This window comes from Danio rerio, chromosome 24 (assembly GCF_052040795.2).
Source record: "Danio rerio strain M-AB ecotype USA chromosome 24, GRCz13ab, whole genome shotgun sequence".
NCBI classification, from domain to species: Eukaryota; Metazoa; Chordata; class Actinopteri; order Cypriniformes; family Danionidae; genus Danio; species Danio rerio.
In genome coordinates, this window is record NC_141044.1 from 28,265,001 (window position 1) to 28,292,695 (window position 27,695).

The 27,695-nt window shown below is 33.6% G+C and overlaps 1 protein-coding gene and 1 long non-coding RNA gene across 4 annotated transcripts in view; both read left to right on the forward strand.

Annotated features, from left to right (window-relative positions):
• The window catches only part of mtmr6 (myotubularin related protein 6), a 26,776-nt gene extending 7,715 nt beyond the window's left edge, over nucleotides 1–19,061 (forward strand). The window contains exons 3-14 of one of the 2 annotated variants that reach the window (XR_015524309.1): nucleotides 1,379–1,541; nucleotides 4,434–4,591; nucleotides 7,850–7,978; nucleotides 9,550–9,684; nucleotides 9,765–9,897; nucleotides 9,973–10,082; nucleotides 12,380–12,505; nucleotides 12,586–12,635; nucleotides 13,048–13,248; nucleotides 13,315–13,449; nucleotides 15,295–15,542; nucleotides 18,131–19,061. Coding sequence is in view for 1 of the 2 variants with exons in the window: in NM_199791.1 (NP_956085.1) it covers nucleotides 1,379–1,541; nucleotides 4,434–4,591; nucleotides 7,850–7,978; nucleotides 9,550–9,684; nucleotides 9,765–9,897; nucleotides 9,973–10,082; nucleotides 12,380–12,505; nucleotides 12,586–12,635; nucleotides 13,048–13,248; nucleotides 13,315–13,449; nucleotides 15,295–15,421; nucleotides 18,131–18,451 (1,788 nt within the window). In the remaining variant the exon portion in view is untranslated. 2 annotated transcript variants of the gene reach the window in all.
• A 6,436-nt stretch (nucleotides 19,062–25,497) lies between these two features.
• On the forward strand, nucleotides 25,498–27,695 carry LOC110438648 (uncharacterized). 2 transcript variants are annotated; one of them, XR_015525084.1, is made up of 6 exons: nucleotides 25,498–25,574; nucleotides 26,183–26,227; nucleotides 26,313–26,352; nucleotides 26,660–26,777; nucleotides 26,882–26,985; nucleotides 27,464–27,695. It is a non-coding gene; the product is annotated as an uncharacterized LOC110438648 (long non-coding RNA). The 2 variants fall into 2 exon arrangements; XR_015525085.1 differs by lacking the exon at nucleotides 25,498–25,574 and adding an exon at nucleotides 25,753–25,886.

Genomic DNA, 27,695 nt, shown 5'->3' on the forward strand with positions numbered 1-27,695 from the left:
CATGTGAGCATATGGTACTCCAAACAGTCGGCTACTTATTTTAGAAAGTGCTGGAACAAAGTCTCAAAAATGTGCTTGCCAGATTTGATTCTGGTCTTAAAGTTTGTGTTAACTCTAAATTTACAATGTTTATTTTGCTAGCACACATTATTATTCTTTTAGTGAACAATTAATCGGTGAAAGTTAAAAGATAAAAAAAAATAAACTATTGTTTTTGTAATCTTCGATCAAAGTTTGAGAATTTTTTTTCATGTTTGGAGTGATGGTGCTTCTTGGTTAACCTCGGTTTGATGGCTTCAGCCACAATATTATTAATTATGAGCCTCTTACTGTTACTTTGCTACAAGGGAGTGATGTACAAAAAGAGAGCCCCGCCCCTTTAATATTCTCTTTAAGTTGAAAGTACATCAGCATACTGAAATAAAAATTTCAGCAACATCTAGTTCACGCTGACTTTAAAGTTGCCAAGAATTGGAAGTTTAGTTCCACACAATTCCTTCATGTTGACCCAACAAAAACCAATTAAGCTTAATCATTTTTACACATTCAAGTGGATTGAACATAAAACAATTAAGTTGTTTAAAATTGTTTATAACAAGCACAACTATATCAGTTTGAAATCAGGAGAGAATATTTTGATGTCATGCCCATTTTAAGTGTTTTATATGAATTAGATCAGTGGTTCTCAAACTTTTTTCATCAAGTACCACCTTAGAAAAAAACTGTCTCTCCAAGTACCACCAAAATGAGCAGCATTGAAATACAGTAGCGTAGTTGGCCCAGTAAAGCAGCTACAACTCTGCACAGTTAAAAAACCTGGCAGATTACCTCGGAAATATAGCCTATATATAATATATGGCATATTATATACATCATTTTTAATAAATTTTGAATTATATGTAGCATGTACATGACATATTTCATTCCTCCGTGTACCACTAGAAGGAAGCCCGCGTACCACTAGTGGTACACGTACCATAGTTTGAGAACCACTGAATTAGATAATTTAATAATTATGGCTGTGGATAATTTATTGTTATGGATTGTTATTTATAATTGATTTAGAGTTGAAGAGACATAGGAATAAATACGCATTTGCTTCTTCCTATTCTTTTTCAGACATGTTTGAGTTATAATTGTGTTGTATTAATTTGCTTTTATTCATTGTAATTATTTTTATTTTTCAAAATAAAGTGTGAAGTCTGTAATGAGCATCAGATTGTAAAATTAAATATTAAATATACTTTAAAATCGTTCTTTTTTTTCTTCATAGTAGAATAGTTTTAAATAGGACTGCGCAATCGGTGACCTGGAAATGTAGGAAATTGTAGTTTGTTCTCCTAACCCTGATCTCCACTGCATGTGTTTGCTTGTTCAGATCCTGCATCACCACATCGCCTCCGTGGAGAAGCTGTCCCTTACAACCACTGGCTGCCCACTCCTCATTCAGTGCCGAAATTTCCGAGTAGTCCACTTTGTGATTCCAAGAGAGCGGGACTGCCACGACATCTACAGCTCTCTGCTTAGGCTTCTGAGACCGGGTGGGTAAAATCCACTCACTTTAGTCACTCAGTCAGAATTCATATAATATAAACAAATTACAGCGGCTCAGTGGTTAGCACTATCGCCTCACAGCTAGAAGCTTGCTGGTTCAAGTCCCGGCTGGGCCAGTTGGCTTTTCAGTATAACAAACAAATAGTATAACAAGCATAACAAATGAATAGTTGGCGGTAGGGCTGTTTGATTAATTGAAATCATATCGAAATTGTGATTTAAACATGCATGATTTCTAAATCACCTTACAGCATGATTTTTTGTATGCTCCCGGCTGATACTTCTCCTACAGTATGCTATTTGAACCAATCATAACACAGTGCGTCTAAACAGAGCACAAGAACAGGAGACTGATCTTAATGACAAATAGTCTACATAAACAGTCACGATGAATTCAGCACAGGAGGACTTGGTGCTCAAACAAAGTCAACATCTTTGGTGTGGGATTACTTTGCATACTGGAAGACTAATGTATTGCAGAACCAGGTCATTTGTAAGACCTGTCACTCAGATACTGTGTCTAAAAGCCTTTGGAAAGCGCGAGCGCGTCTCATCCTCCAGCATTTTAACGCTCTTAGTGCTCACGCTCTTTTGTAGTTTGTCATTGCTAAGTGACCATCGACAATTGACTCACAGAGGATGACAAACTACACAGACAAACAAAACAGAGTATGTGTGCGCAAGCCACGCGCCTTCATTGAAAATAACAAACTTGTGTATGCAAAATACATGATATGTGAACGGCCTATTTCACAGCAGCGTCACAAAGAAAAAGTCTACAATCTATGCATGGCAAAAAAATTGTGGACATGTAGAAAAGTACACGCAACTACTTAGGATATGTGGACAGGCAGAACATCGGAGACTTGCTTGAGTTTGACGGCAAACACACAAACACACAGTAAACTATTTGTTTTGCCATAGGTCTGTTCTAGAGACAATTTGTTAGACCTTTACTTGGTGATTTTTCATTTTTTTTGTTTGTTTTAGAATCGTGTTACAGGTCTTTGATAAAGATCTATATGTTTTCCTTTGGAAATATGTTTCAGATTCAGACTGTAAAATGTCTGTGTGTGTCAAAATTGTGATTAAAATCGAAATTGAAATATTGTTCTAGAAAATCATGATAGGTTTCTTTTGCCCATATAGCACAGGCCTAGTTGGTCCAGTTTGGTTTTGCGATCTTTAACCTAGAATAATACCTGCTCTGGAGCAGGGGTGCGAGTTGCGTCGTTACAAACATAGTTAGTTGATTTGGCGTTTTCCAAATCCATTGTTCCAACGAACAGTCACAAACTGCATCACAAACTTGTACGCTTGCAACTACACCTCTGGAGCCATAGTCAGAAATATAGTTCCTGGCTGTGTTCTATTCCCAGTTATCAGCCCTATGCCCTGTTCATTTAAAACATTCTAACATTTAAACTTCTAATGCTTTTTTAAAATAAAACCTTAAAGTCATTACTCTTAGGTGTAATTTGCTTTCAGAGTATTTTTACAGTTCAGTTTTAGCGATCTTCATGTTTACAATTGCGCTCCCTTCGCAGTGCACTTTGAAAACATTGATGTCTTTTTGAACACAGCCATGGCTCATGACAAAAGTGAAAGGTGACCTATTATTTAAAAGTGGCACATATCGTACTTTAATTCTTTTAATTTATAGTAGGTTATTTATTAAGTATTTGTACTGTATATGTACTGTGCTGTACTGTACTGCAGTGGTTTGCGTGTCAAATTGTAAAAGTAGACTTTTCAAAAAACAAATAAACAATATCCTACTTAATAATCATCATAATCCTCATTATTATTATTATTATTATTATTATTATGATTAAAGTAGGATTTATTTTAATAAAAAAATATGTTTATGTATTAAATTAAACATTTCTTAATAAATAGCCTTATTGTTTATTTATATGATTTATATATGATAACTTGTTAGCTTTTGTAAGTGGTTTTATGGTTTAGAATAGAATATGTAATGTTTTCAATAATATTTGTTAAAGGAAACATTGGCCCTATACGTGCCATTTACATATATTTCAATTAATATGAAACGTGATTGCATGTTTTTACCAAAACTAATACTTTTTTTTTTTTAATGCGTGTGCATGTAAAACAATATAATTTGCACAAAGACATTATGTGGTTCTTCTCTAAAGAAGTTGACTAGTATAACTAATGTGGTTCAAACAATGAATCTGCGACAGGGAAACTATAAGTTTTGGCAAACACTCGTCACTACATCGTTCTTTTCTCAAACGATGCATCTTACTATGATAGTTCAGCTGCGAGTTAAGTCGTTGTTTGGGGAAAAGCACCCCAGGTTAGCCGTTTAGCATTCGTTACCATGGCGATGAAACCTGATCAAAATCAATCCACCTTCTTGGGGCTGAAATCCAAGAGTTTGCTCAAACTAAACCCAACCTCAAAACATTATGCAATTCTGAGTGTGCCTCACACAGGTGAGTGGGCGTGACAAACCACCTGTAGAAACACTCTATAATTCCCCCTCCCACTAAAAAACTTGCACTTAGTTCTCTGAGCACTAACAGTTCCTTTTTATAATTAGCACTTCCTGTGTGTATTGCGTCTTCGTGTTAAATCGCTGAATGCCTCCTTAATTGTAAGTCGCTTTGGACTAAAGCGTCTGCTAAATGACTAAATGTAAATGCAAATTTTCTGAAAGTCCCATCGGGGGCCATTAGGTCTTAGCCACCCTCTGTTTTTCATTTTTTGATTGGACGACAGATACATTCATGCTTTGTTAACTCCAGGTCAAGGACAGGTGGACACCAGCGCAAAACTCCAGATGGCCGCCTGAATACTTTTGACTTTCACCTTTTGTGAAGTTTTATTATGTTTGTTCTGTTCGCCAGTGTCCTACGACGAGCTGTACGCTTTCTCCTACAACCCAAAGCAGAACGACCAGCAGAGAGAGGAGGGCTGGCAGCTCATAGACCTCGCGGCTGAGTTTGAGCGGATGGGTGTGCCATGTGACCAGTGGCAGCTGACAGATGTTAACAGGGACTACAAGGTATGATGGGAAGGTTAATTAGTGGAACATAACCAACATCGGCTTCTCACAAGGTTCCCACGCTTCTTGAAAGTGCATGAAAGGCAAATTCATGGTGGCTCAGTGGTTAGCACTGTCACCTCACAGCAGGAAGGTCACTGGTTCGATTCCTGGCTAGACTAGTTGGCATTTCTGTGTGGAATTTGCATGTTTTCCCCGTGTTCGCATGGGATTTCTCCAGGTGCTCCGGTTTTCCCACAGTCCAAAGACATGCGCTATGGGTGAATTGAATAAACTAAATTGTGTGTGTTTGTGGGTGGGTTGATGTTGGTGTTGGTGTGTGTGTATGAGTGTGTTCGTGTGTTTAAAAACCCAATCCTGGAATGCAGCTGAAAGGGCATCCGCTGCATAAAACATTCTGAAATAATTGATGGTTCATTCCGTTGTGGCGACCTCTGGAATAGAGCCTATGCCAAAGGAAAATGAATGAATTCAAGGCCAGGAAACTACTTAAAAACAAACGCAAGTTCTTGAAAGTGCTGGAATTTAAGGTTCAAGGTGTTATTTTAACAACTGGACTGTTCTGCTTACAAAAACTGAAGGAAAACTGAGAAATTCTTCATTTAAAATATTACATTTAAATCTTGTAAAAGAACAATGACAACAAAATGCACACTTGAACCCTATTTTACAAACTGCATTTGAATATTACCAGTTTTGAATTCAACAAATTGGAAATTAATGGGGCTTTAAAACGTTTTTGAATCTGCTGTTCATGAATGTTTGACGTATGATGTTTGACCTATATTTGGAACTCATGAGGCTGTTAAATTGCTTAAAATAGAGTGGACAGAGTAGTATTAGAATAGAACTAAGGTTTAGTTATAAATAAGCAACCTCACTGTATGTAAAAGTGCTGATGGGGTTTGCTGATATGTTAATGAATCTGGTAAATCAGTCCGTTAAAGGGTGGTTCAACCAAAAATTGAAAGTTCTGTCATCTTTTATTCACCATTCACTTGTGCTAAACCTGTTTCAGTTTCTTTTTTGGTCAAACACAAGGGAAGATAATTTGAAGAATGTTGGAAACTGGTAACCATTGCCTTCTGTAGTATGTTTTTACTATGGAAATCAATAGTTACCTTTTTACAGCTTTTTTCTGAATATTTTCTTTTACTCATAAAGGTTTGAAACCATATCAGGGTGAGTCAATTTTTATTTTTTTGAGAGAACTATGCCTTTAATGATTTAATGGTTCATTCATGATTTAAAATATTGTGCCACTTGCTATCACTAATGGGCTATATGCACAGCTAGTGTTTTTCAGCCAATGATGAACTTCCGGTGAAGTTTTCACTTTCCTTTTACAGCATTGATGTTGTAATGTGAATATAATAAATTCAGTTAAATAGACGTAAGCATCCATTTGGTTATTAAAGCTTAAAAAGAGACAAAAGACCGTTTAAACGCAGGCTTCATCGTTCTTTGTAGGTGAGCGCTGAAATTTCATCGAAACTACTGGGGTGACCTTAATTTGCAAATTTTAAAGACATGAAAAAATATAATTAATTGCAGTGCTTCGTGTTTGGTCTGATACCCAGTTTATATTGAATCTCAGCCAGGCAGTGAAGAGCACTGTTTTTAAAGAAATAAGATTTTGTATAGGATGTCAACTAACTGGAAGTCCTGAGGGTGGCTGACTGAATTTAAAAGTCTGTGTGCATATACCGCATTGACATGGTAGTGTAACTTACAGAAATTTACACTGAATGAATCTTATAACGACCCTGAACAAAGATTTTTTTTGACGAATGGGATCTTACGAATTCACTGTAGGTACAGATGTAAATCAGCATAATTACTGCCAATAATGATGCTTTATTTTATGTGTATTTAAAAGCATCATTCAAAATTACAGTTTTTATTAGAATGTACAATTCTTTGATATTCCTGATACAACTACTGCATACAGCAAAATCTGAACTGATTAAAACTAAAATGTTACATTTATATTGTAGAATTGTTTAGTTGAGTAATCATTTCATGAGTTGCATCTTGAAATGCTATATTTTTTGACAGTTTTGAAACGGTGCTATTTAGAATAATTTATTGTTTATTAACAGTAATTCATGTCATGCTAAATATAAAACAAAGCCTTAATATCCAATGGAAAAATATAACTATAAAATGTATTAAAATGCTAAACTCATCAAAATATGGAATCATTTCGAAGGATTTCTGATTAAGGAAGCTGATACAAATATGTTGTCTGTGAAACTTGTATCACCTGCTATTAATGTGCAATTGCTTTGATACCTTTATATTGTTATTATGTACAGTTGAAGTCAGAATTATTAGCCCCACTTTGATTTTGTTTTTCTTTTTTAAATAATTCCCAGATGATGTTTAACAGAGTAAGGACATTTATCATGTCTGATAATATTTTTTCTTCTGGAGAAAGTCTTATTGTTTTATTTCAGCTAGGATAAAAGCAGTTTTTAATGTTTTTAAAACCATTTTATGGTCAATATTGTTAGTCCCTTTAAGCTATATTTTGTTTCTGATAGTCTCCAGAACAAACCATCGTTATACAATAACTTGCCTAATCCCTGTCCTGCCTAGTGAACCCAATTAATCTAGTTAGGCCTTTAAATGTCACTTTAAGCTGAATAGAAGAGTTATTAGAAATGAGTTATTAAATCATTGAAGTTATGTTCAGAAAAATTCTCTCTGTTAAACAGAAATTGGGGAAAATAATTGAGAGTGGCTAATAATTCTGACTTCAACTGTATGTATGTGCATTTATTTATTTTTATATTTTCTTTTCTATTATTATTATTATAATTTAGTACGTTAAAAGTTCCTAAAATCATTACAATCAACAAAATTGTTTAAAAAAATCTTAAATCACTTAAATATTATTGAAACAAACTAAATTTAAACACAAAACTGAATATTTCTTTTGTCTGTTTTTAAATGCAAAAAATGCTTCACTTATTCACAATAAAGTCTTTATTTTCTATTAGAAATGAGACACTTTAAAGATCCAGTGGTGTTTTAAAATATAGTCACAAGTCACTATAGTCACTTTTTAATACTTCTCATTGGTTGAATAAAAAAAGTCTAAAAATGGATACTGTCCAGTGACAAAACACTTTAGATTAAAACGTCATTTTTGAAATTATACTTATGAATATCAGAGCACAGTTTCCACTAGTCAACTCTGGTATTGGTTTTCTTCAGTGCTAATAGATAACAGGCTCTAAATTCTTTTCTCAGGTGTGCGAAACATATCCCAGAGACTTATACGTCCCCATTACAGCCAGTAAACCCATCATAGTCGGCAGCTCCAAATTCAGAAGCAAAGGCCGCTTTCCTGTCCTGACCTATTTCTACCAGGAGAAGAAGGTAAAGACTGTTCTCATCTTTCACCACTGTTTGGAAAAAGAAACCAGTTGGTTGATAAGCAGATTTTGTTCCATTAATTCATTAAAACAAGTCCCACACAGAAATGGGCGTTAGTTGTTTCTATTGTGTTGTGTTACATTTAAGTATTGAAAAGCAAACAGGTTATGGCTTGTCAACACACAGAGGCAGTTTATGTTAAACATACACACCCTTACACACATGAAACACACAACATGCCACACAATACATCAATCATGGTGTTTCCAGATCGGAGTCATTTTACTGGCAAATCCCAACTGTTTGTTAGTGGCTTCTTGTCCTTTTTAGTTGGTCCATCAATAACTATGTTTCCATAATTTTTTTTTATAATTACTGCTAAGCAAAGATTAATAGAGATTAATCCAAAATAAAATTTTGACATGATGTATGTGTGTATGTTTTATATATTTATCACGTTTATGTGATACACGCATACACAGAAACAAAACTATACAAAACAATTTTGTTACATAGATATTTACATATATATTATTTATCATATACACATATATTTTATATCTAAATATAAATAAACATTTTCTCAAATATATTCAAGCCTGTGTGTCTTTATATGTACATAGTAAAGATGCACGGTACACACACTTTAATGTCAAAACAAACTTTTATTTTGGATTCATTTAATCATGATAATTTCTAGCCCTACACTAATTATAATAAACTTATGGGCTCAAATGTGTCTGATATATGTTTAATCTGATAAAATGATGCACATAATTTCAATAGAAAATTTTAATTATAATTGTAGATAAAACTAATTGTATAATTGGAAGTGCCCATATTTATTCTCTATAACAAATGGGATCGAAAATGTTTTATTCATAAATGTTTTGTACATTCATAATAATTTTCAATTTGTGCTTGACATAAACTCACAACTTTGGATGGAAACATAACTACTTGTTGAGTTTTGAAGAAACATTTGTTTTTATTATTCAATCAAATATTTTTTTAGTTTTAGGGAAAGTAAGTACGTAGTAATTAAAAAAAGAGATTGCAAATAAAAAATATTTAATTAAAAATAATTGTCAATAATTATAAAATATTTTGCATTGCAAAAAATAAATAACTGATGCCGTTACCACAATTTTCATTACACACACATTTTGCTCACCATTTCTGCTGTCTTTTGTTGCACATCTAGAATCTTTGCTTGAAAAAATTTGAACCCATGTATGCTGGAGTTAATATTGTGTCTTATTATTCAAACAGTTTTAGGTACATTGTAATTAAAAATAAAAAAACATTTAATGAAAAAAATGTCACTGATAAAAAATAATAAATAAGTCCACTGACGTGACTCATGTCATTCCAGACCCATAGGACATTTTGGAACTCAAATGAAGATATTTTTTTATAAAGTCTGAGAAATGTATTTCCCTCCATTCATCCACAACCTGTTTGACATTCAGAAATTGATTAAAAAAATAAATCCAAAGTGTTTAAATACAAACTCTACAATCTGTTTTTATATTATACTCAAATTGCTGGATATTTTTGTTTGATTTCTCCAGGCAGCAGTGTGTCGGTGTAGTCAGCCTCTTTCTGGCTTCAGTGCTCGCTGTTTGGAAGACGAGCACATGCTTCAGGCCATTAGCAAAGCCAATCACAACAGCCGAAATATATATGTGATGGACACGCGACCTAAGGTACAACATCATGGACGTTATTCTTATTTTTTGGTAATCATTGAAGTGATCACAGCAGTTACCTTTTGTTGTTTTTGCAGTTGAACGCATTGGCAAATCGAGCGGCAGGGAAAGGATATGAGAATGAGGACAACTACTCCAATATCCGCTTCCAGTTTGTGGGCATTGAGAACATCCATGTGATGAGGGGAAGTTTGCAAAAGCTTCTAGAAGGTTTGAAATGTTTAAAGTAGGACATTTTGGTTTATTTAATATTTGGTGGATTGTCAAAGTGTTTTTTTCTTGTAGTGGTGGGAACACGCTCCCTTTCTATGACTGATTATCTGGTTGGACTGGAAAACAGCGGATGGTTGCGTCACATCAAAGCCATCATGGATGCAGCTATATTCCTTGCCAAAGTAAAACTCCTTCTGAATGCAGTGTTATGCCACTGGTTTGAAAATTTTGAAAACTTTTTGCATCATAATGAAGTTAAAAACGAAATAACTTAAATTAATTTGATTAATTATATGATTAATTATATTTATATAAACTATTTATTTAATTTAAAAAGTAAAATAAAAAAAATTATTTAAAAAATATAATCCAGATAAATCACTAAACAAAATTAGTATAAAAGAAATAACAACGTGAAAATGTTATCAGGGCGAGGCAGTGGCACAGTAGGTAGTGCTGTCGCCTCACAGCAAGAAGGTCGCTTGGTCCTTGGTTCGAACCTCGGCTCAGTTGGTTTTTCTGTGTGGAGTTTGCATGTTCTCCCTGCATTCGCATGGGTTTCCTCTGGGTGCTCCGGTTTCCCCCACAGTCCAAAGACATGCGGTACAGGTGAATTGGGTAGGCTAAATTGTCCGTAGTGTATGAGTGTGTGTGAATGTGTGTGTGGATGTTTCCCAGAGATGGGTTGCGGCTGGAAGGGCATCCGCTGCACAAAAACTTGCTGGATAAGTTGGCGGTTCATTCCGCTGTGGCGACCCCAAATTAATAAAGAGACTGAGCCAAAAAGAAAATGAATGAATTAAAAATGTTATCAAATATTTAGAATAATTGTAGAAAACTGTTAAAAAAATAAGGCGACGTAGTGGCGCAGTAGGTAGTGCTGTCGCCTCACAGCAAGAAGGTTGCTGGGTCGCTGGTTCTGGCATTTCTGTGTGGAGTTTGCATGTTCTCCCTGCATTCGCGTGGGTTTTTTTCCAGGTGGTCCGGTTTCCCCCACAATCCAAAGACATGCGCTACAGGTGAATTGAGTAGGCTAAATAGTCCGTAGTGTATGAGTGTGTGTGGATGTTTCCCAGAGATGGGTTGTGGCTGGATGGGCATCTGCTACGTAAAAATGTGCTGGATAAGTTGGCGGTTCATTCCGCTGTGGCGGCCCCTAAATTAATAAAGGGACTAGAAAATTAATAAATGAATGTTACAAAAATATTAAGTATTATTCAAATAAATAATTCAGACCTTCACAGAATCCAGAAATACAAAGATACAAATTATATAAATAAATAAAAATGTTTATTTAAACAAGTAAAGTAATTAAATGAAGTAATCTAATAAACAAAATACAACAATGAGTTGGAAAAACAAATCAATAAATTAAATAAGTAAAAATAATTAAATGTATAGATAAATAGCTTAAATGTGTTTAATTCATCTTTTTTAATTAAACATATTTATTTAAACTTTAGTTAAAATAAACACTCAAATTAATACATTAAAATAAATACTCAAATGTTTAATTAAGATTAGTCACTAAACAAAGTTATTCTAAAAGAAAGAAAGAAACAAATAAATAAAAAATGGATTTTAATTATATTAAATATTTAGCATAATTCTATAACAATTGCTACAAAAATATTAAGTCTTATTCAAATAAATAATCCAGAACTTCACAGAATCCAGAAATACACAAAAAAGATACAAATTATATAAAAATGAATACAAATGTTTATCAAAATGATTTAATGAAGGAATAAACACAATACTGTAATTAATTTAAATATTAATTGTAATAATTGTACTGTAATTAATACTAAATATTTTCTACCTGATTTTCACAGCATAAATTAAATAAATAAAAATAAAGTATATAAATAACTTAAATGTATTTAATTAACCCTATTCAATTAGCTGTATTCATTTAATCTATTTTATTCATTTTAAAAAGTAAAATTAAAATAAATAGTAACAAATATTTAATCAAGTCCCTAAACAAAACTTGTATGAAAGAAATAGATAACAACGTGATTAAAATGTTATCAAATATTTAGAATAATTGTATAAAACTGTTTCAAAAATCTTAAGTATTTTTTAAATAAATTATCCAGAACTTCACAGAAACCTGAAATACACACAAGATACAAATTATTTAATATAAATGAATAAAAAATCTAAGTAATTTAATTAAAAAATAAACACAATACCATAATGAGTAGAAAAAAAATTTATGTAACTCAATCAAAACAAAATATTTTACACCCGATTTTTCACAGTATAAATAATGAAATATATAATAATTTTATATGTGAAATAAAAATGTGTAAATAAGTGAGTTGACTGAAATATTGCTCATAAAAGATTTGTAAGATGATGCAATCTAGTAAAGTTTGCTGGGCTTATATTTTAATAGTGTTATTAGTTAACAATGCCAACTCTGTCTGGTATGAATTGAGTAGATTAGTGAGGAATGTTTTTGTAATACCAGGCTGTGAGTGTGGAGGGCGCCAGTGTCCTGGTGCACTGCTCTGATGGATGGGATCGGACAGCTCAGGTCTGCGCTTTAGGTTCTCTGCTGATGGATCCATACTATCGCACCATCAAAGGTTTCATGGTAGGAACCTTTCATAGATTCAAGCTGACATTTGCCATCTGTCTCTTCCTCCTCCTAATATATCTTCCTCTCGTTCTCAGGTACTCATTGAAAAAGACTGGATTTCCTTTGGACACAAGTTCGCAGACAGGTCAGCACATGTTTCTTTAACATTCCAGTTGGAGAATTGGTTCAATTGACTCATTAAAAAGATCCAACTCAATGATTCACGCTTGTGTTTTAATCAAAATGGACATTAGAAGTAATTTGTTTCTTTGATAATCATCATTTTTATTCATAAAAACATCACTCACCTGCTTCAAAACATTGTAGAAATACGCCGCATAAGTTTCCCTCCTCTTTGACTTCTGTTTAGATCTGTATTTTGTCCCCTGGCACTTTGTCTTTCTTTTTTAATCCTTCATTAAACATACTGGATATTCATATATTAATAACACCAAGCAACATTTGAATCTCAGATCTCAAGCTGGCCTTCATTAGCCATTTATTTTTTATGATAATGAAAGTAACACTGGAAATAATCTCCATGTCCTTTTCCGCAGGTGTGATCAGCTGGACCCTGATCCTAAAGAAGTATCCCCCATCTTCACACAATTCCTAGAGTGTGTTTGGCAGCTGACGGAACAGTTTCCTCAGGCTTTTGAGTTTAGCGAGTGGTTTCTCATTCAGATCCACGAGCATATCCATTCCTGCCAGTTTGGCAACTTCCTGGGCAACAGCCAGCGGCAGAGGGAAGACCTTCAGTGAGTAAACAAACAGTCACGTTCTTCTCATCTCAAAGCCTTTCATTTATTTGAGTATGATTGCAGGTTGAAGGAGAGGACGTATTCATTGTGGGCTCACCTTCTGAGTGAAAAGCAGAACTACTTGAACCCCGTGTACAGCCCAAGCTTTGCAGAATCACAACCAGTTTTGGAACCATCCACTCAGGCCTACCACTTCAAGTATGGAAAAGATAAACATTTATGTTTGATTTTTCACATGTTATGATGTAGGGATGCAACGATATAGAAATTTTGGCCTATACTGATTACTCTTTACTTAACCAATATAATGGGTGATATTAAGGCTGCACGATATTGGAAAAATCTGATATTGCGATAATTTTATTTGCTGCAATTATAGATTATAATAATATATAAATGAATATATGATAATACATATATGAATAAAATTAAATGGCTCTATTTAAAAAGATTTCAATAATTTAGATGGACTAGGGTGATTGAGTCTTTTTCTATGAAGTGAATCTGATACATTGTTAATATTTTTAATATAACGGGCAAGATTTTTGTATACATTTTTGCAAAAGACTCCAATACTAGCTATTTTTTTGTTGACTTTAAGTCATATATTTTATCTTTAAAAGGCATAAAAACTAAATCTTTTGATGTATAACCTTATATAATTTTCCTCTTGTTTTTGTCAATTATTTAATTTATAATGATTTTATTTTTCTCTATTCCTTATAATGTAACGTGTAATGTAACACCATTTCTGTATTTTATTGTTTTAATTTAAAAAGGTTCTGCAGTCTTTAATTGTTACTGTTTTTGAAATCAATAAACAAAATAAAGTGTATCAGCATTAAATACAATAAATGACTTCATAAATCAATCATACGAAGTATTAAAAGTTAAATAAACAGTGCTTTATGGCTTCCTGTGGAGGCTAAGTGTATTCAAATACAAAGATACATACAATCAAATGTATGTGTGGTAAAATGTGGTAAAACATGGTCATCATTGTATAAATAATTTGATAGAATATTATGAAAATAATATCTTTATATTTTTTAATATTTAATAAATAATCTAATCCTGCCATATGACATACACACATACACACATTGCGATATCGATGCTAAATAATATTTTGCTCAGCCCTAGGTGATATATATATATATATATATATATATATATATATATATATATATATATATATATGTATGTATATATGTATATATATATATATGTATGTATATATATGTATATATATGTATGTATGTATATATATATATATATATATATATGTATGTATATATATATATATGTATGTATGTATGTATATATATATATATATATATATATATATATATATATATATATATATATATATATATATATATATATATATATATATATATATAGTGATAATCTTATATAACTGCTAATAATAAACAAAAGGCTTATATTACATATACAGTTGAAGTCAGAATTATTAGCCCCCTTTTGAATAATTTTTTCTTTTTTAAATATTTTCCAAATGATTTTTAACAAAACAAGGACATTTTCACAGTATGTCAGATAATATTTTAGCTTCTGGAGAAAGTCTTATTTGTGTTATTTTGGCTAGAATAAAATCAGTTTTTATTTTTTTTAAACATTTTAAGGACAAAATTATTAGCCCCTTTAAGCTTTTCTTTTTTTTGTTAGTCTACAGAACAAACCATCATTATACAATAACTTGCCTAAATACCCCATCCTGCCTAGTTAACCTAAGCAACTACAATAACAAAATAATAGATTTTATTATTAAATAAACTAAAATCTGTACCTTTAATTTATATGTATGCATCATAATAAAAATAACACACATTTGTGTATACATATAACATCCTCATGTATCCAAATAAGCAATACGATTTTTTCTCGCTTGTCATTAAATCCCCTATATACAAGAAACAGCTTGTAGTCTGTCCATGTTTTTGAGGTCACATATACTTAATGTAGATTTAATCTTAATTTACTACTAAAAATGCTGTTTTTTGTTTTGTTTTGTTTTTGAAGGTTCTGGAGGAACATGTACCATCAGTATGACCGCTCCCTGCACCCTCGGCAGTCCATTCTCAAAAACGTTCTCACCTTGAAGGAAAGCAACCGAGAGCTCGAGGGCACAGTTCAAGCCCTGAAGACTGTGAGTTCACCTCAGGAATTTGCTTAACGGATCAAAATTAAGCCTTGAATGCTCACTTCCCATGAAATAAGCATTAGTCATGGATTTGTGTGTTGCAGTACTACTTACCGGATCAAAAGACGTGAGTAAGAACAAAATAAGGCTGTGAAGGAATGGAGTACTGTTTAATTCATAAAGTACTGTCATAACATTCAGGGCTGTGTATTATTGATGAATCATGTTTTCTACAGTTCTGCACTGAATGTTTTTTGGATAGAGAATGTCAGCTGAACTATTTATATCGAAGTCTGCAACAGTACTAAATGTTGATAGTACGGTATTTCCACACTGACTACATTTTCTACAGTCTAACAGAAGTTACTGAAAAAATATGCAATACTAAATGACTACTCATTTAGATTTCCACGTATGGGAGACATATTCATTTAAAACAGATTATTGTAATGAACATTTAGGTGTTTTCTATATCTCAGTGATAAACTTACTGACCATAATGATAATAATAAGAATAATAACAAAACAACACCAATAATAATAATAATAATAATAATAATAATTTAGATTATTATTATTCATTCATTCATTTTCTTGTCGGCTTAGTCCCTTTATTAATCCGGGGTCGCCACAGCGGAATGAACCGCCAACTAATCCAGCAAGTTTTTATGCAGCGGGTGCCCTTCCAGCCGCAACCCCTCATACACGACGGACAATTTAGTTGACCCAATTCACCTGTACCGCATGTCTTTGGACTGTGAGGGAAACTGGAGCACCCGGAGGAAACCCACGTGAATGCAGGGAGAACATGCAAACTCCACACAGAAACACCAGCTGAGCCGAGGCTCGAACCAGCGACCTTCTTGCTGTGAGGCGACAGCACTACCTACTGCGCCACTGCTTCGCCGATTATTATTATTATTATTATTATTATTATTAATTATTAGTTATAAGTCAATAATATATAAATAATATAGCAACATTAATGTAATTAATCATATTAATATTTCAGTGTATAAAATAATTATCATAATCATTAATATATAATTATAGTGTTCTACTATGAATAATCATTTGATTATAAAGATGCAGGTTTATTTAAATAAATAATCTCCTCATCCACCACCAGTGTGTAGCATCCACCTGAAAGCAACCTAGCTTTCCCATGTGGTCTCCCATCCAGGTACTGACCAGGAGCAGCCCTGCTTAGCTTCAGTGGGTGACCATGTGAGAGTTGCAGAGAGCTAGCTGCCGACTTTATTAGTAATGGAATTGTTTTTATATTTATTTATTTACAAATTAAGCCACAACAGCAACAAAGTAATACATTAATTATTAATAAAAAAAAAACAATGTGTAACTTTAATTTATATGTACAGTTGAAGTAAGAATTATTAGCCCCCCTTTTAATTTTTTCTTTTCTAAATATTTCCCAAATGATGTCTAACAGATTCAGGAAATTTTCACAGTATGTGTGATAATATTTTTTCTCATGGAAAAAGTCTTTTTGTTTTATTTCGGCTAGAATAAAAGCAGTTATTAATTCTTTAAAAGCCATTTTAAGGTTAATATTATTAGCCCCTTTAAGCATTTTTATTTTTTTTGATAATCTACAAAACAATCCATCATTATACAATAGCTTGTCTAATTACCCTAACCTACCTAGTTAACCTCATTAAATGTCACTTTAAGCTTATAGAAGTGTCTTAAAAAATATCTAGCAAAATTTTATTTCATCATGGCAAAGATAAAATAAATCAGTTATTAGAGATGAGTTATTAAAACTATTATGCTTAGAAATATGTTGAAAAAAATCTGCTCTGCACTAAACAGAAATTGGGGAAGAAAATAAACTGGGTGTAATAATTCAGGGGGGCTAATAATTCTGACTTCAACTGTATGCACAGGACACGTAAAAAGCCTATTTTTACTTTGAAAAAGTAAGTAAACCCGTTGCCTTAAAAGTTGACTTTACTTTTACGAAGTCACTAAACCCATTGACTTAACTTTCAGAATTATGCACATAGATTTTTACTTCATAATTATAAGACGAGTTTACTTATATATAATTATCAAAATTATATAATTGTCAAAATATCTGCTACATACAAGAAACAGCTTGTAGTCTGGCCATGTTTTAAGGTCTGGAAAGGATTCTTACATTGTTCTTACTGTGATAGTCTCCTTTCACCTCAGAGTGTCTGTGGATCCTTAAAAAGTGTTAAATTCCTTAGTATAAAAATAAGGCCTTAATTAGTCTTAAGATAAATTAAATCTGTGTCTCAAAGGTCTTAAAAATGTGATCAAACTGACCCTGTAAAAAGGATTTTGTTTCTGTTTTGAAATCTACCTAAAATCTTTTTATCCGTCTATTTGTCACCCAGATGAAATGGGCAGAACCCTGTAAAAACACAGGAATTTTGTTTATGCACGCAGAGATTGGGACTATATAATAGATTATGAGTTAACCTGTAAGCTGCGTCAACCTGTACATAAATAAATGAATAAGAACCTTGGGGTTTAGGTTTACACAAGCCTAATTTTCCACCGGGGTCAAGATCTGTTAACGGCAATTTGTTAGAAGCTGTTTTGGATGTTTTTTTTGCAAATTCAGTACCATGAAATTGGTCTTAAAAAGTCTTAAAAATAACTTTTAGAAAGCTGCAGATACCCTTCACCTGAAATGATGTATCTCCTCCTTTTCTGTTTCCACAGAAGCTGCAGAATTTAGGTGTGAGCACGTCTCCACTGAAGCCCCAGACGCCCCCGAGAGAGCGCAGCCTCCCTCCCCGACCTCGCTCTCTCATTCTGGGCGCTCCTCTTCTAGGCCGAAAGGACGTGCAGCAGGACGAGGATGAGGAGATGTTTGCAGAGGAGGCCCGAGAGGATCCACCAGCTCTCACTGGAGGAGAACGGACTGTAGAGGGCAGCAGTGCCACAGAGAACGCTTATACAGAGCTGCCTGGATCATTCGGCTCCAGGAACGAACCAGCCATGGTCACGCTGGAGTTCGGGGTTGCCAGAATGACCTGCTAAAGACACGACACACAAGCTCATTTTTTCAGATTCAAGGATTGCAGGTGGACTGGAGATGATCAAGATTTGTAAACTCTGTAGTGAGAGAGAGGATGTTTGTTTGCGTGCGTATGTGTGCTGGTTTTTGTGGTTTTTGAGGACATAAAATTTGTTTAATGAATACTGTAGGTATTATAATGTTTATATGGTTTACGAGGATGCACATTCTGTCCTCATAATTCAAAATTGTGTAAAAAAATTATACCTAATAGAATTTATTTACATAAAAAATGAGGGTTGGGTTTAGAGGTAGGGTAAGGCCATATGATAAGCTTTTTTGACAGTATAGGATATACAACGCCTGTGGAGAGTCCTCATAAACCACCATAACCAAGGTGTGTGTGTATGTATGTTTTTATGTGAGCTGTTTACGTGATTGCATTGCTCTCATGTACAATAGATGAAGAGATCAATTCAGAGGTGGATCCTTTAATGTAAATTCATTGTTATATCTGTCGATTCAAATGCCATTTTGGTCATCATCTACAGCTTGTTTTTTGTTTCGTTCGCCCGATTTTTTTAAAGGATGTCTATAGCACTAAAAAAAAAGATTAAATGAAGAGCTGATGGATTTGTGACTCAGATCTTTTTTTCACGAGTTCGCACTGTTGTCGTTTTTGCATTTATAATCATTACTGCAGTATTTGAAACAATGCAATATCGCTTTTCACAGACTAACGTGAACGATTGAGGGAGAAATCTCTGAAAATGATAACATTGATTAATCAATACCAGAAGACAAAAATACTGTTAAATCTACCTGAAGAATGGTAAGCGCTGTTTTCATCTGTACATTTGTTCTGCTGTATTTATTAGTGTTTTTGGTAGTAATTTGCTTAGTTGTTTATTAATAGTTTAAAATTTCTTTAAGAGGTCACACTTTACAATATAAGGTTCCATTAGTTAATGTTACTTGATGTATTTAATATTATGAACTAAGAATGAACAATAGTAGTACAGCACTAACTAATCATAGTTCAACATTTACTAATGCATTATTAAAATCCAAATTCATGCTTTGAGGTGCGCGTGAGGTTATTTTTATTAACTAATATTAACAAAGATGAATAAATACTGTAATAAATGTGGTGTTTGTTCAGGTTAGAAATACATTAACAATAACTAATGCACTCTTATTGTAAAGTGTTACCAGTTAAGCTAACAGTTTCTTCTGTAATACTAAAATTGGAATTAAGATTTGTGAAATTTTGTAAGAATGCTATATAGCAAATGATTTATTAGAATGTTACATATTTTGCTTATTTATTTATTATTTTTCAGCTGGGCCAGTGAAAAATGATATACACTCGCTGGCCACTTTATTAGATACACCTAATTGGGTTGGACCTGCTTTTGCCTTCAGAACTGCCTTAATCCTTCGTGGTATAGATTCAGCAAGGTACTGGAAATATATTCCTAAGAGATTTTGGTCCATAATGACATGATAGCATCGTGCAGTTGCTGCACATTAGTGGACTGCACATCCATGATGTGAATCTCCTTTTCCACCACATCCCAATGGTGCTCTATTGGATTGAGAGCTGGTATCTGTGTTGGCCATTTGAGTACAGTGAACTCATTGTCATGTTCAAGAGACCAGTCTGAGATGATTCACGCTGTATGACATGGCACATTATCCTGCTGGAAATAGCCATCTGAAGATGCGTACACTGTGGTCATAAAGGGATGGACATGGTCAACAATACTCAGGTAGGCTGTGGCGTTGCCGCGTTGACACTGCTCAATTGGTACTAATGGGGCCAAAGTGTGCCAAGAAAATATCCCCACACCATTACATCACCACCAGCAGCCTGAACCATTGATACAAAGCAGGATGGATCCATGCTTTCATATTGTTGATGCCAAATTCTGACTCTACCATGCGAATGTCGCAGCAGAAATTGAGACTCATCAGAGCAGGCAACATTTTTCCAATCTTCTTTCGTCCAATTTTGGTGAGCCTGTGCGAATTGTAGCCTGTTTCCTGTTCTTAGCTGACAGGAGTGGCACCCGGTGTGGTCTTCTGCTGCTGTAGCCCATCCGCTTCAAGGTTCGACACAGTTGTGTGTTCAGAGATGCTCTTCTGCATACCTCAGTTGTAACAAGTGGTTATTTGAGTTACTGTTGCCTTTGGTCCAACCAGTCTGGCCATTCTTCTCTGACCACACAGAACTGCCGCTCACTAGATATTTCCTCTTTTTCTGACCATTCTCTGTAAACCCTAGAGATGGTTGTGTGTGAAAATCCCAGTAGATCAGCAGTTTCTAAAATACCCGTCTGGCACCAACAACCATGCCTAGTTCAAAGTCACTTAAATCCTCCTTTTTTCCCCATTCTGATGCTCTGTTTGAACTGCAGCAGATCTTCTTGACCATGTCTATATCCCTAAATGCATTGAGTTGCTGCCATGTGATTGGCTGATTAGAAATCTGCGTTAACGAGCAGTTGGACAGGTGTACCTAATAAAGTGGCCAGTGAGTGTATATTTCAGCATAATGACTGTCACTAAACTGAAAATTTAGTGAACTGAAACATAATATTTTTGGTGCTCCTCCTCTCATCTTTCATGAGTGGCGTGGCTACGCATATTTCACCCAATCTGTTAAACTGAGGTCATCTGAGAGTGTTTGGTTTTTGATTATAGATTACCAAATCAAACGGTTTATTTTCAGTGGATTAACTTGCACAGATTTATTGTTCCATCAATGTGCGCTAGCAAAATATACACTGACAAATTTAGATTTCATGCAGACTTTAACATTGAGCCATGCATGCTTGAGCAAATGGAGATATTAAGCCATGTGTATATATTATAATCTTAATGACAATTAAAAGATTATAATTTTTAAGACAATATTTTACCATGGTACCGTAAATGGTATTGTGTATTAGTATTTTTATTAACATTAGAAATTGTAGTATGGTGACATCACTTGTTCAGACTTCATTGGTAACTTGTCATTTCTTGTTTTCTTGAACGATGGCAAGATGGATGATGTCCAGAATGAAGGATGGCTGCACAGATGACCTGTGCACTAGGGGCCCGTGTGCAGTCTGGGTGATTAGAGGGGTTAGTTAGGGACCCGAAAGGTTAATGTGATGTCACAGAATAGGTCAGAGGTCGTATTTACTCATAGGTGGTTATATGAGCTAACAATAAATCATTACAGCTGCTAATCTGAAGGTGAGGTTCAGATGAAGGATCTACAGTGATTTGTCATTGTCACAAACAAAGCAATTGCAGGTTAAAAAAATATTATTTATTTATTTAAAAAAGTTCACCAAGGTTGAATTTATTTGATCAATTCAAAATGCTGTAAACATTATTACAATAAAAAGCTACTATTTTTACTAATATAATTAATTCTCATAAAAACTAAGCAGAGTTTAGAAATATTCATACGTTTTTGTTTTATGCTCTAGAAACTTTATTTTATTATCAATGATGAAAAAACGTTCCTGTTTCATGTTTCATGTTTCATATATATATATATATATATATATATATATATATATATATATATATATATATATATATATATATATATTTTTTTTTTTTTACACATTATTTTTGGATCACAAAAATGCCACTCATGAGCAGAAGACTCAAAAACATATATATATATATATATATTTATATATATATACATATATATATATATATATATATATATATATATATATATATATATATATATATATATATATAAACGTTTGACAAAAATATTTGCTACAGTGGTTATTAGTCTAATATAACAATAATAAAACTACCACTATTCATTGTTACTTAGTGTTAGGTTATTAAATAATATTAAATAAAATTTATTAAATAATATTTATTGTGTTAGACTTATAAATAATATTTATTAATGCTAACGCAAGCGTATTAAAATATTTGCTAATTCTAATATCATTCCATATAGAGACCTCATTAAATAAATTTAAACATATAATAACTCAAATTACGTGATTACAAAAGTGTCTTATGTAGTCCAATGAGGGCCAAAACAAGTCTCTGATCATCTCATAATGGCGCTCAAAGAGCCTCTGTGTGTGGCAGGCAGACATAAGTAGCCTACCTGTCCGACCGTCATCCATTGCGTTTGTAAGCACGTCCTGTAAGTGATTATTGGGCCCAAACCCTCGGGACGTGTATTACTGACTGCAAGAGGATCACTAGGCGAAATGGGAATTAGCACTAATCCCTGCAAATGTGGCCCCAGACGATAGCTGTACCGCTGTAAAGATATACACACAATGAAGCCAGTAAGTGTGTGAAATGTGTGTACACTCAAGTACTTTGTCTTTAATTAAGCTTAATGTCGACAACTTAACCAATAGCTTCAATACAAAACTAAACTGTTTATAGTAAGTTAACAGACTACAGTAGAGCTGTATTTGATGGATTATGAAATAGGCTAACTGAAGTGTCTGAGGTGCTGTTTTCCCGCTCAATCTAGATGTCATGTTGGTTATGAGTGGTTTATCGGAAGCATAAAAATTGCTATATCACTTAGCCTACATTTTCTTCACATTAGGCCAATTAGTGAACGCACATCACTCTGAGGTCACAGTGGGGTAGACTTGTGTAAAGGTGACGCCGTAATCCGGGTTTGTTTTGTAAATCTGAGCCGCAGTGACGGACGGGACGCGGGTGAAATACATCCGCGAGTCAGACTGTATTAATAAGACGCAAAGCCGCTCAGCGCTAATTACAGGAATGAGGGAATTCTGGTGAGTGAGCGGAGATTCAGGAAAAAGTAGCCTACCGTTACTATTTTTTGTGATTTTTCCGAGCAATGAACAACGAACAAGTATTGAACAATGTTGACTGCAACCATTAACTTTCGTAGGCTAGTATTTATTTTTGTTGTGGAAGGTAATGGGAAGACTATCTTTTGTAAAAAAATAAATAAATTCAGAAGAACACACGCATCTTCACATTTGAGCAATGAATGTTTGTACAGAAACAAAAAAAAAGATGTTTTGAAGTATGTTGAACACCCCCCCCCCCCCATAATATGCATGACACCACCCCGTCGCCATAGATTTTCATAGTAAAAGAAAAAAAAAAAACTAGATAATTTCTAAATTAGTCAGTTACTAGAGCACAAACTTTTTCTTATGAAGGCCCAAAATCCAAGCTTAATTTCCTAATTTATCTCATAAAACTTAAAAATAAATAGAAATGATTACTTCAGCCGTATTTACTAATGCATCCCAATTTTTCAAAAATGTATATTATTTTGACGAACCTATTACAATAAAACCATACAAAATATTCCACTTATAAAACAATGGAGTTCAATGCAGAATACACTAGTGATGCTGAACCAGCCTTTGCCTTGATTTGCAGTTAATTTACAACAGTTAATTAAAACATTTCATTTCAGTTTGCTTTTCTTGTTGTTCAACAATAAAACAAACAAACAAAAGGTAACATTAAAATAGAAATGAGAATCTCTGCTAAAAGCATTCCCCAACCCTTCCCAATCATTTTCCCTCTGCTGGGTCAAATCAAAGGATACAAAGGGCCAACTCTAGCCCATGTGCCCCCCTAGTTTGGGCATCACTGAACTAGAGACATGCACGGCATCTAAAAACCTTACACTACACTGTAAAAAATTTCCAGATTTTCACAACAAATTACTGTAATTTTTCACAGTAAATTACATTACTATCACTTCACAGTATTTAATTGTAAAAATCACAGTAATATGTTGTATTCATAATTTTATTGTGAAATTAAGGCAGGTAGCATGATTACAGCAAATTACTGTAAAAAGGCCATATGTTTTGCATGTTAGTTATAGAAATTCAAACTTGGTTTTTAATTCAACATGTAAATTAATACAAATTGACTTTTATGCTAGTATTGGTACTTTTTGGATATTTAGAAATAACAGCATGTTATTGCAGCCCCAAAAATAATTTGGTTACTAAGATCTTTTTAGTTGTAGCTACTGCACCTTTATTTATTTCATAAGGTTAACATGAAAATATAAAATATGTTATTATAATATTTATTGAACATAAATTTGTGCTTAGCTAAAACATAATAAACTGGAATAAAAAGTAATTAATTAATGAAACCAAAGACTGATAAACAGACAAAATTATTTCAATGTCAGGGTAAATGTCTGCTTTAGACGATTCATTTTGGGCACCTGTCATTGCCTGAAGGTCACTAATCTTAGAATTTAAAAAGAAAAAACATTTTAAAATATGTACTATCTGTATAAATAAACCACAGATTAGATTTTAAACAACTACATTCTCGCATGAAAAACGGTTAAATCTTAATTTCCTGACGCATATAGATCCATCGAAGCCGGGGCAAATGGCACAATGTCTAGCCTGAAGACAGGCGCCTCTCGCCGGATATATGAGTAATTAGCGCCGTAACAGCCTGGAGGTCATAGATCTCCGCTATCGGCAAAACACACTTAAAATACACACAATCTTTACAAACAAACCACAGATTTGAGTTTTAAAGAACTATATTCTCGCATGAAAAACTGTTAAAACTTCGTTTCATGACCTATTAAAAGCAACATTTATAATAGTATGTGCCTTCTCATCCACCATTACAGCTTGCTGCAGCTTGGTGCGAAATGAATGCTGGGAGAAAAAAATAATAATTCTCAAAACACTCCAAACGAACTTTATTCTTATTGTTAAAGTCAGATATTTGTAATATTTTGAATGACAAAAAAAAACGTACTTTATTGTAATCATTATATTACCTTTGCACTGCTTCGGTTCAGGACTCGCGTGACATTGAATCATATTCATTTTTTTTTCAGACGTGTTCATAAGCTGATACTCATCAACATGCAATTCGTCTACAACTAGTGTAAAAATTGCGTGTAACCGAGCAGTATGACGGAATATTAATGAATTATATGTTTGCGTCCTACACTAATGTACAAAAAGGAATCGGTTTCAGGCGAGTTCGACTCTTTACTGTTCGTTTAAAGGAGCCGATTCACCGAGCTGACTCGACTGCAAACAAGCACCGTCACCACCACAGGCATCATCTGCGTTTGAACTGTCGTCTCTTCATTCAACGGATTCATCTGCGGTAAGTGTTAAAATGTGACTTTTGTCCGTTAAATGATTGTTGTATATATATTTCTGTAGAGTACATGTCATTTACTTTAATTGTAGGTCCTACGTTAGTAACGTTAGCGTTAGTTAACAAAGGGTCTGAGCGCGCCAATTTTTAAACAAGAAATTAACCGACGCCAGACGGTGATTGTTTTCTGAGGTATTAAATAGCATGACGCTAGTTCCTGAAAAAAGAAAGGTAATATTCTTTAATTAACTTCGCGTTAACTGCATTCTCTACTTCAGTACAAGACTGAAGTAAAGGTGAAGTGACTATAAAGTTAAGGTAAGCTCTGGTATGTTAACGTTACTCGTTATGACCATCATTATGGCTAACGTTAACGTTAGTTTTGTTCACTGTAAGTTAGTTAAATAAACTAAATTCATTATGAAAGAAGTCTTAACCGTTTTAATAAATGGAACTTATAATACAATTCACTTATATTTTTTAAACTAACACTAACAAAGTACATATTAACTGTCTATTTCTCGCAATATTAATGCTTTGCTAACATTTACTAATGGAAACTTATTGTATATTGTCACTAACGTTAACTGTACATTTAATTTTTTGGTGTTCAGGTGTACCTGAGAGTCCTGAGTGTTACTGTATAGCTGAAGTGTGAGGTGAGTGTACATACTGAGTAAATATAACCTAAAGTCAGTACCACAATCTAAACATTATATATTTATAAATTATTATTTTTTGCAGCCACTGATGCTACCAAGCACACCTCGCTTGATTATTCAAGGTAATGTTGATGCCTTCCTTATTTTGATTAGATTTTTAAATGTCAAGTTGTTCACAGATTTGTTGTGAGCAGTTTCATGTACACACTCTTTTTGTTCTTCCAGAAGTTTCACCAGTACCCCCAGTAGTAGTAAATATTAGACAAAGAATTTTTTAAACTATAGTCTTTGTTTTTATTAGCAATTTTACTAGGCATGTGTGTTTGTTTGCTTGGTTTTCATTAAGTGGTGCATGGAATGTCAATTTTATTTGTACAAAAAAAAATATTATTCACAAACACCTCTAATTTAGTCTCCCCCCCCTTTTAGTCTTATTCATTGGAGGGTCAAAGTGGTCATGGGACCTCACCTGGATTTCACAATTGACTTTGGATCTGGTCTGAAACTGAAGTATGCTGAAGTTGCCTTTTGCACTCTGGAATTTAAGGTAATGTCTACATTTAATATTGTACCTGAAGGGGGTTTTGGGGGGTTAAACAAGGAATGTATAGGAGCACAAGTCATGACTCCCCTTCTTCCCTTGTAATAAAGGGGTGTGTTGCAGACTCAATTTGTGTGTCTGTGCTGGAGACCACAGAGGAAGCTGTCTTTAAAAGGATGGGGCTCTTATACCATATGTGAAGTTACCTATTCAGGTGAGTGGATTACATACAAGTCATTGCAAATGCATAAATAGTGGGGAATTTTTACTGGGCAGCACAAATTAAGTGAAACTCAAAACATGTGGAAGAATATTTGCAAAAAAAAAAAACTTAATTGAAGTGAATACAACACAAGTGCTGTATCACTTGAATCAATTTGTTTTGCAAATTTTTTCCCAAATATTCAAATCATGAAAAATTTCTTTTTTTTGCTTGATGCAAGAAACATCCTGCTATAGTATTCAAGAGCAAGTGCTGTGATGCACATGTTCACTTTGCAATAAGTGTGAACCCAGCATTAGACTGTTCTTGATTGTGTGTTTGTGATGGAAATGTTTTTCAGATGTTTTTGTTTAAGTGATTGCAGTTTGACTGAGCTACAGTATTGTCAGCATGTTCAAACTGAGCTAACAGTAATTTTGCGCTGTAGTGTTGTATGAAGCTAACTGTTTGTCTGCCCTTTTGCTTATAGGTGCTTTTTGGGCACCAGTTTGGAGACGGAAGACAGACGAAGTCAAAGAAGCAGAGAAGACACATCAACCAGCAAGTGTGTACAATTATCAGGAAAATGATTGACCTTAAATAGACAGCTGCCTATTTTTGCAAGCAGTTTTCGCTCTCTCTCTCTCTCTCTCTCTCTCTCTCTCTCTATATATATATATATATATATATATATATATATATATATATATATATATATATAT